This window comes from Jaculus jaculus, chromosome 12 (genome assembly GCF_020740685.1).
Source record: "Jaculus jaculus isolate mJacJac1 chromosome 12, mJacJac1.mat.Y.cur, whole genome shotgun sequence".
Classification (NCBI taxonomy): Eukaryota; Metazoa; Chordata; class Mammalia; order Rodentia; family Dipodidae; genus Jaculus; species Jaculus jaculus.
The window spans coordinates 37,100,226-37,110,448 of NC_059113.1; the positions used below are offsets into that span (position 1 = coordinate 37,100,226).

A 10,223-nucleotide genomic window follows, 5' to 3' on the forward strand; every position below is an offset into this window, starting at 1 on the left:
ACACAAGGCCACCTTCCATGGGCCCAGACACAAGCCCTTCATAAGCAGCAGTGGGAGTCCCCATCTTTCCCTTCCACTCACCTCTCCTGAACGTCCTTTGGGAAGTTTCTCTATGTGCCACTGACACAAAAATTTTGGGGAAAAGTCTCCATTTATAAATATCAGATGGTTTGGGAAAAAAATATTTGAGGCACTGGGCTTTTTTTTTTTCCCCCTGCAGTGATGTCATTTTGAATTCTTGGTGTGCTCTAAATTTGCTATTTTTACTTTCTCCAAGTGACTTTTTTTTTTTTTTGGGAAATACATTTGTTTGGATTAGCTACATTTGAAGTGACCCTTGTACCCAGTACCCGCAAACCCAGGTCCATCTTCTCAACATTGTAACTGGCACGCCTCTGTTCCCAACGACAAATCCCTTCTCTGCTCAGTTTTCAAAGGTGCTCATTTTGGATATTCCCCTCCAGAATTTCTACTCGCAGACAGAGAAAAATATAGTAAAACGAGAGCATTGGCCTATATGTAAGACAAAACCACACTCAACTCAGGCATGTGAAAGGGAAGGCACTGAAAGACACCCAAAGTCATATAACATTCTTCGCTTTGGTGGAACCCAGTTGAGGCGGCCCCAGCGGGCCCCGGGCGGTATTGGGAAGCAGTCATAGCATGGAGAACGGCACAGGAGGAAAGGTTTTGAGAAGGGATGCTGACCGCCTTACTCTACCTGATCGGAACTTGCTTCTAATCAGCAAAGAATGCTCAGATCCCAGAAGTGTCATGATGAGATCAGGAAGCCGCTGGTCCGGTACCAGACGCCCCTGTTTTCTCTTCCAACAGGACCCGGCTCCCCGGGAGCACAGATGACAGCAGCTATCAACCCAGAATTCATCCAACTCTCTGGGAGCTCCCCTGGGCAGGAGGACGGACTGGCGGCCTCCAGTGTCCCCAGAAAACTGGCGCCTCCCTCCCTCCCTCGCAACTGGTGCGGGGCTAATTAACTCGCAGCAGGCAGGACCCTCCTCCTCCTCCTGCTGCTGCTGCTCCTCCGAGGATGACCGCGAGCCGAGGCATCCTAGGCGTTCCTGGCTGATGTCATAGGCTTGCCGGCCGGTCGCCGAGAGAATCACCAAGCACGCCTTTATGAAGGTCTCAAGTTTGCTATCTGATACTTTTTACTACTGACAGGCGCTCAGCCAATCAGGAGCGGCGAGCGGGGCCCGGGGACCCGGAGCCGCCCGGGGGAGCTCGGCTGCCGGGCTGTCTGAACTCGTCGCCGCGGGCCAGGCGCGGAGGGCTGGGCCGGGGATCCCGGACGCGCGATCGGGCGATCGGGCGCGCGGGGATCGAGCCCAGGCGCGCTGACGCCCAGGAACTGGCAGGTGGCGCGGCGGCGGCGGCGGCGGCGGCGGGAGCCCCGCGGGGCGGCCCGGGTGGGATGTGCACGCTGGCCCCGGGCGTCCGTCCGTCCATCGGTCGGTCAGTCCGTACCCCGAGAGAGAAAGCCCCGAGCCGTACGCACGCAAGCATCTCCAGCCAAGCCCGCCGCCCGGGCTCGCGGCAGGGATGCGCGCCCGCTGCACGGTCCCTCCGCTGCAGCCCCGGGGACGGGTCGCGGGGCGCGCCCGCTTTCCTTCTCCGCGAGACTCCTCGCCACCCGTTATATCGGATGTGGAGACAGTGAGAAAGCCTTTCGTCGTTGTGAGAGAGATGCTCTTTGGCGAAGACATTGGAGACGTTTGTGTGGAGGTTCCAGCCGGGTGGCCAAGGGCTCGGGCTGGCCAAGGAGCTCGCGCCGGGGCTTGCACTGAGGTGGGACTCGCAGAAGCTGCTCCCAGGAAATCCGCTGCGCTCTAAACTCCGGATTACTCCTTTGTGCGTGTGCGCCAGGGGCTACCCTCTCGTGAACAGACGCAGCAAGGTCCCCACCTCAAGAAACAGGCTTAGTGGCTGACCCCCATAGAACATAAAACTATAATTGCATACATATGCGCTTTGCATTTATTTGCAATCCTATATGCACGTGGGCTCCCAGGTGTCATTCCACACACAGTCGCCTTTGTGGCACAGCTCTCTGTCTGAATCCTTGACGGATGAAGTCAGTCACTCGGTAACAATGTAGATACCAGTCTGGGGCTTCTGGTCCCATGGACACCTGAGGGCCACCAGACCTTCTTTTTCTTCCCTCCGTGTTTCTCACCAGGGTGTTGGTGTGAACAAAGTTTCCATCATAGCTTTTTTTGTCCCTACTTGTCAGGGAGGAGGGGGTCACCTATCTTATTCAGGTTCCTCTAGGCAAAGTGTCCTAGCACAGTGGCAGGCCTGGTCTGATGACAGGCTGTCCCCTCAGCCTGGGGAAGCTTCGCGGTGACAACGCACCATTCGCACACACAGCGTGTAACTGTTCTGTGGAACAGATCTCCACCGTGTTGGTGACTTGAAGCAAAATGAATTATCTTGCAGTTTCGGAGGCTGGGAGTTCTAAATAGGCCTCCAAGAGTTAAAATCAAGGTGTTGACAGGGCTTCCTTCCTTTCTGGAAGCACCAGGGGAGAGTCCATTTCCTTTCCCTTTCTGGCTAGGAGAGGACGCTCATGCTCTCTGGCTTCTGGCCTTTCCTTCTGTCTTTCAAATCAGCATGAGCTGGTCAAGTTCTCCTTACATCTTTGTCATCTGGCGTTGTCGGCTCCCACCCTCTGTGTCTCTTTTCCAGCTAACCTTAGTGTAAGAATGAACTGTCTTGTCAGTCCAGCTGATCATCAGTCTTAATTTCATCTGCTACCTCAATACTCCACCCCCCCTCACCCCAGCCTGGCCATATAATGTAATACAAATCACAGAAGCCAGGAATTGGGATGTGAACAAGAATGTGTTACTTCTGGTGTCTCACGACAGACTAACTTTTCTTCCCAGCATCGCCTTGTCCTCAGTCAAACTCCAGCCTCCTGATCTTAATATAAAGTAGAGGTAGGTTTCAGGTGCCTGGAAAAACTCAACAGCCTTGAGATGAGTGTGGAGGGAGATATTCCAGAGAGGCAGTTAGTCATCTAAGGAACATTGCAAAATTATCCCATGGAGAAAGATATTCTGAGCACATGAAAGAGAAAGAATCAAAGAAAATACCAGAACAGATCTTTGTTCTAAGGGCTTGGGACTGAAAGGACACCATGACAACCTGGGGGTGGTATTTTTTTTCCAGTGAACATTGTCAGTTGTGATGACATGAGTTGAAGCCTGTATTCAGTGGAAGGTCTGTGTGGCCAAGAACTGTGCTGAGAGGAATCAGGTGCTCTCCCTCTGTAGGCCAGGAGAATGGGGGAGGGCACACACCGAGTGCTGGTGGAGGGGAGCACAGTTTCCTGTTCAGTTTAGTTTCCTTGTTTAATTTTGTTATTGTTTATTGAATTGAGGTTTCCTTGTGTAACTCAGGTTGCCCTGGAACACTTGACCTTCCTGCCTCAGCTTCTGGAGTGCTGAGATGACAAGTGAACGGCACCATGCCCACTCAGGAGTCCTCTCTCTCTCTTTTCCACCCACCCTCCCGCCCTCCCTCCTTTATGAATTTGAAAAATCCTGGCAAACAGTTCTTCTCAGTTTTCCCATCATAGTGCAGAGCTGCTGACATCTGTCCTCTGGGATTTCTAGACCCTATGGCTTGTCATCTCTATGGATACAAATATGTTCATATAGAAGCTCATCCTTCACCCTTTATGGCCAAGAATTTTTATGATTTCATAAGAATTTGGAGAGGATGTTCCCCAGGAGAATGGAAACCCAGATAGCTCTGCTATGGGAGCGATTGTAACAATGGCTGCCACCAGGCTTGGTCTTCAGTCGGACCCTCCGCAGCACTTCCCAGATGCCGTGTTAAACTGCAATCCATCCCCTTTGGTATGGCCTATTGTTTTATTTTATTTAATCCAGACATGGAGGCCCATTTCTGTGATCCCAATGCTCAGGAGGCTGAAGCAGGAAGATTTTGAGTTCAAGACTAGCCTGAGGTACCTTGCAAAACCAGACAATGAGTGAAACTTGGCTTATGGACTAGCTTGTCTTGACCGCTGCTCTTGCCTCTACGGCACCAACCTTTGTCACAACCCAAATAATTTTAGTGTCAGAGGCATGTGGGATGGTAGAGTACTCTAATTCCAGCATTCTGGAGGCTCAGGAAGGAGGATCACACATTTAGGCCAGCTTGGGCTACAAAATGAGCTTGTCTAAAAAAAAAAAAAAAAGATAAAGAAAAAGAAAGGAAGAGAAAGAAAGAAAGAAAGAAAGAGGAAAGGAAAGGAAAAGAAAGGATAAATAGAAAAAGGAAAAGTTTTCTGTAAAACAATATTCCATGCCATCCATGTTGTCGTCTCATACATTTTGTGTTTACCGTGTCTCTTATTTGCATCAGAAGGCTGTGTTGAGTGATTGACTATCTACACATGTTTATGTAAATGCTGTGATGTTTGCACATAGGCAACAACCCTCTAGGGATACATATATTAGAATGAATCCTCATGGCTAAGCGGCATGTGAATGCTCCTCAGTTAAAACTGCAGGCATGTTTGCTGTCTCCCGGGCTTGTGTGGTCACATTTGCACTTTCAGCTGAGGGCTGCCCTGAGGATGCTGGTGAGACTGGGTCCTCATGGCAGGATCTGTGTTTGGTGACAGATTCTGTTCTTTGCATTTAGACGTCTCAGTAGGTTTCTTCTTCAAGGCCATCAGGAGCATACCAACCTTCCAAGAAGACAAAGCCCCGTTTAAGCCAAATGATAAAAAGAACAAGTGTACCAGGCAATGCGACTTTTGATGCGCTCATGGTGAGGCACAGCAACACCGGTGTCATTGTCAAGATTAAATGCTACACAGATTTTCCTGATAAGTCAGTTAACATCTCCTCTGCTTTAAACGCTTTACAAGAACAGGTATAGACCATGATAGACACCACCGTGCCATTTGGGGAACAGCTTTAGAAATGGTTTTCTGGATCTTTATGGTAGAAGAGAATTATGCCATCAGTTCTGCTAATAGTAAATCTGTTAGTTTTTAGAGCTTTTATGCTTGGCTAATGTTTTCTCCTTATCTCCTCTCACCCACTGTCAGCCCATACTCAGATGATCCTTGACCATCTAACCCCATCTACCTGGGCACCCTCATTGCCCTATAAGACTTAAAAGTCTACCTACTGAAATGGGAACTTTAAAGAGACCTAATTTACTCAGTACTCACTTCCCCCTTGGTTCCTCTTGTTTTGTTCTTTCTCTCCAACATTTTCCTCAAGGACTGCCTTCCCTCACTAGCCCAATACACTTTTGGAGTTCCTCAGATAGACTCACTGAAGAGTTATTCCCACTACCACATCTGAGGAACCCACTAAGCTCAATGAATCCAGATCAGTTGTCACCCCAATGCCCTAACAGCTATAAGGGTTACTTCTTCAGAGGGGGTGGGGTTGTGGCAGTTTAGGGATGGCAGGACCCCAAAGTGAATAGATTTTTCTTGGCTAAATAAGGGAATTGTCCCAGGGTCTGTAGGGGAATATCCAGGTCATTTCATTTCATTTCAGCTCGGGAATGTCAGAAGGGAGTCCTTCCACCCTCTTTGGAGAAGGCCCTTTCTAGACAATTAAGATTTGGGGGAGGATTGTCCTTTCCCAGAAATCCTGAACTCTGACACCTGACTAGATTGGCTAGAAGAAAAATCTCAACCTGAGTCTTCAGGTGGCTTTGTCGAACCCCCTTTTGCCTTAGGAAAGAACTATGTCTTCCTTCCTTCCTTCCCTTAAGCTCTCCTTCTCTTAAAGTGCTCCTTCTGAAAGTTCTAAGGTATAATAAAATCTTCCTAGACTTTAAAAAAAGCCCCCATTAAGGACTCATATGATTATGTCCGACCCATCCTGATTAACTCACCTTTTTCGTTTTTCCTCAGGTAGGGTCTCACTCTACCGCAGGCTGACCTGGAATTCACTGTGTAGTCTCAGGCTGACCTTGAACCCACAGTGACCCTCCCAACTCTGCCTCCCATGTGTTGGGATTAAGGCATATGCCGCCACATCCAAGAGAGAGAGGGAGAGGGGAGAGGGAGGGAGAGGGAGAAAGAGAGAGAAGGAAAGGGAATGGGCATACCAGGGCCTCCAGCTGCTGCACATGAATGCATATCTGGCTTTACTTGGGCACTGGGGAATCAAACTCAGGCCATTAGGCTTTGCAGGCAAGGGCCTCAGCCACTGAGCCATCTCTCCAGCCTTCATCTCCCCTTTGATTATCTTAAAGTGATGACCTTTGGAAACTTTATACCTGCAAAATCCTTATCTTTGCCCAGTAATGTCACAGAATCCGAGCAGTGCCACCTGCCAATTTCGCCAGTTCCGTCCGTGCGAGGCATCAGCTTGGAATTCTGTCTTCCATAGCTGTGTCCTCTGCCTGCAGCTGGCATGGGTGTGGTTGTCTCTATAGGCCTAATCCAAAGCACAGCTAGGGAAGTTAGCTGGAACTCTGATCCCTTAGAGACTTCCTTTCCAAAACACTGAGTGAGGAGGGGCACAGGATGGAGTGCAGAGGGATGTTTCACCTTGCAGACGTGGCTTCTTCAGTTCCCCCATGCAATAGGCCTTTTCTTAGCATAGTTCCCTTGTGTCCCCACAGTCTCTGTCTTCTTGAAGCCAGCCCTGTCCTTGGCATCATAGACTTACTTTAAACATTTTTCACAGATGTAATGGGCTGGCAACTCCAGAGGACCATTCAGCCCTCTTTCATCTACTCTGAAAACTCACTTCAGGATCTGCATGTTGCTTCAGCAAGTGCCCAGGCAGGCAGGCAGGCCTTAAAACTGATGAGTTGAGAGAGACAGACATGAGAGAAAATGTATGAGTAGAGGTGGTATGCAACAAACTGGGCGGCAGACGGCCTGTCTAGGTGGAGCAATAAACCTGATTCAGGTGACTTGATGCCAAATGGGAGGGATTAAAGACCCTCATGTCATGCCCCGCCATTTTTCAGAAAACTGGAAATCCAGAGTATAATGTCATGTTTTGAAAATGTGACTAGCTATCAGAAAACAAAAGCAGAATGCTTTAGTGGGCTGGAGATATGCTTAGCAGTTAAGGTGCTTGCCTGTGAAGCCAGGTCCCATGTAAGCCACGTGCATAAAGTGACACAGAGTCACACATGTGCACGGGGGGGGGGGGCACGTGCATGTGGAGTTGGATTGCAGTGGCTGAGGCCTTGGTGCACCAATTCTCTCTCTCATAAAAAGATGAGTATGAAATGGTAAATACGGTGTTCAACAAGAGTGATACTTCTTTTATTTTATTTTATTTATTTGAGAGCGACAGACATAGAGAGAAAGACAGATAGAGGGAGAGAGAGAGAATGGGCGCGGCAGGGCTTCCAGCCTCTGCAAACGAACTCCAGACGCGTGTGCCCCCTTGTGCATCTGGCTAAAGTGGGACCTGGGGAACCGAGCCTCAAACCAGGGTCCTTAGGCTTCGCAGGCAAGCGCTTAACCGCTAAGCCATCTCTCCAGCCCAAGAGTGATACTTCTTATAGAATGTCATCTAAGGGCCCAACTGGCTGCAGCCAGGGAGACGCAGCTGCGCCTTTGCAGGGAGTGCAGCACAGCTGCCAGGTTGCGGGCTAACTGCATTTGGGCTTCCCTCCCTCTTGTCCTTGAGGCGCCATGTTGTCATCTACAGGGTTCATGCTTGAGCACCATGCAAACAGTTACAAGGAAAGACCCCCGAGAAAACCTCATGTTTTCTTTTTGATGTTTGCATGTATGCACATGTGTGTGTGTGTGTGTGTGTGTGTGTGTGTGTGTGTGAGCATGTGCACATGCCGGATGACTACCTCAGGTGTTCCTCAGGCATGCTGTCTATTTTTATTTTTTTGAGACAGAGTCTGTCATTGGCTTGGAACTCACTAACTAGGCTACACTGGTAAGTCACAGAGATCCTCCTGTCCGTACCTCCTCAGCACTGGGACGACAGGCATGTCCCCCAACAACTGGCATTTTTATGGAGATTTGCGGGACGGAACTCAGATCCTTATGCTTGGGAGGCAAGCGCATCAACAACTAAGCTATTTCCCCCCAACTCCTTATTATGTTTAAAGTAAGTCTATGATTTTATACTTGGTGCCTTTCACATTCATAGCAACCCCTGGCTGCAAGCATGAAGGGTGCCATGGGTTAGACACGCCTGGGCTAAAACTTCCAGCTCCCACAGAGCCCATTCAGGGAGAGGAGGCCTCCAGACTGAAGCTGCCTTAACTGTGTGACAGGTTCATCCCAGGGGCCAAACAACATGAGCACGTGCGCTTTGTGAAGTCAAGCTGAATAGAGTGAGAACCACATGCCACCTTGCAGCCTTGTCTATGAAACAACCTCTGATCCCCAAGAGCCTTTATCCAGACTGTAGTGGGGAGGACAAAGCATGTGCTACAAAGTCACTTATTTAAGGAATGCAGCCTCAGCCACTTATTTACTTCGCATCTAGAAATACCATCAAGGATGGAAAGATGGAAAACATGGGCCCAGTCTACAGTGGGATTAGAACACCATGAGGGCTCACCCACAGAGTCCAACCAACCCGAAACCGATGTCATTACTACACAGTACTGGCTCATGGCATGACATCTCAGTTGGAACTTGCGTCAGCCACACTGTTAATATAACCTTCCTTTCATGAAATTGAATATAAAAAGAGTTTGGTCTAATTTAAACAAAGACTTACATTTAAACAAATGTTAAAACACAAAGTAGTTTCAGTTAAAAGTATCTGTCACAAAGCTTTCTTCCCCTGCCTGCTAAAACCCTTCATCTCTCACTGCACCTCTATCCCAGCCCTTGTCCAAGCACGGGGGATGCAATTTGACTAGTCACAGTAAAGCCGTGGGGCAGCGGCAGTTGGTTGAGAGGTCATGGCCTTGTGTGTTGTCTTCTCTGTTTTTCTGTCCTGGTGTGGCTGTAAGGAGGAGAGAGGACTGTAGAGCAGGCACCAGCAGAGAGACCTCTGGCAGATCCTGCTTTGCTTTTAGGTTGTAGGGCATAGGAGCATTGCTCAAGCTACTTTCACTGGAGTCCTGGTATGAGAGTGCCATTTAGTGCAGGACGTATCCCCAAAGACTCACCCCTCAGCCTCCGCTGCCCTGGATGAGGAAGCACACTGTGCAGGTGAAATCACTATGGCTAAGTATGATTTCTATAGCACGAATTCTTCTTCTCTATTCTGTACTTGTAGACTGTCAAGATGTCTACATTAGTCACTTTCCTAGTTGCTATGATAACATACCTCACAAAAGGAACTTAAGGCAGGAGTTATTTTGGCTTTCGGTTTGAGTGTATACATTCCATCATGGCCGGGAAGTTATGGTGATAGGAACATGGCCGCTGATCACACCACATCCACAGTCAGGAAGGAGAAAGAATGAGAGAGAGAGAGAGGAAGAGAGAGAGAGAGAAGGGGAGTGGGCAAATGCTGCCGGCCATCTTGTTTTCTTTGTTATATTCAGTCCTGGTCCTTCAGCCTGTAGAATGCAGCTGTCAGCATTCAGGATGGGTCTTCCCTCCCCAGTTACACTTATCTGGACATACCCTCAAAGACACACCCAGAGGTGTGTTTCCTAGGTGATAACAAATGGAGCCAAGCTGACAATCAATGGTAACTGTCACAGTGACTAAAGATCGCCCAGTCATCCAATGGACACGTATGAGAGCTTCTCGCTGTAGAATCTCCTGGGGATTGAACTTTGTTGACTGCTTCCTTCCTCTTAATAGTCTTCCCATAGCTCTATATCCACGTGGGGTTTTTCCTCCTGAACTCTAGACCACAGCATCTTAAATTGTGCTTTGACCTCATATGGTGGGGCATGACTGAATATGGGTGGGGGTTCACCAAAATTTGATAACTGTAAAAGGTTTCTATACATGCAGCAACCAAAGATCAACTCAAAATTGAATGAGTAATGAATCCAAAGCGTTTCTGGAGGCTCTGCACCATGTTGCATTGTGCTGTGCACACACAAGCCAGCTTTGCACTGTTCACACTGCCAGCCCACACAGCACCAGCAAACAGTGCCGCAAACACCTTGGCTCAGCTCTGAAACTACTGTATATTACGAGCTTCAGTGTTTCAGTGTATTTACAAACTTTCTGCTTTTATAGAAACATGATTTGAGTTACAGTAAGCACTTTATTTTCTAATATCATTTCATAGCATGTAAATATCAAATCAGTATAT

At 48.6% G+C, this 10,223-nt stretch overlaps 1 protein-coding gene across 1 annotated transcript in view; it reads right to left on the bottom strand.

Moving 5' to 3' along the window:
• Positions 1 to 806, bottom strand: part of Myocd (myocardin) — a 107,044-nt gene extending 106,238 nt beyond the window's left edge. The window contains exon 1 of the mRNA XM_045131503.1: positions 722 to 806. Within this exon, the coding sequence (XP_044987438.1) occupies positions 722 to 776 (55 nt within the window). The 5' untranslated portion in view covers positions 777 to 806. The remainder of the gene's footprint in view (positions 1 to 721) is intronic.
• Between the last annotated feature and the right edge of the window lie 9,417 nt (positions 807 to 10,223).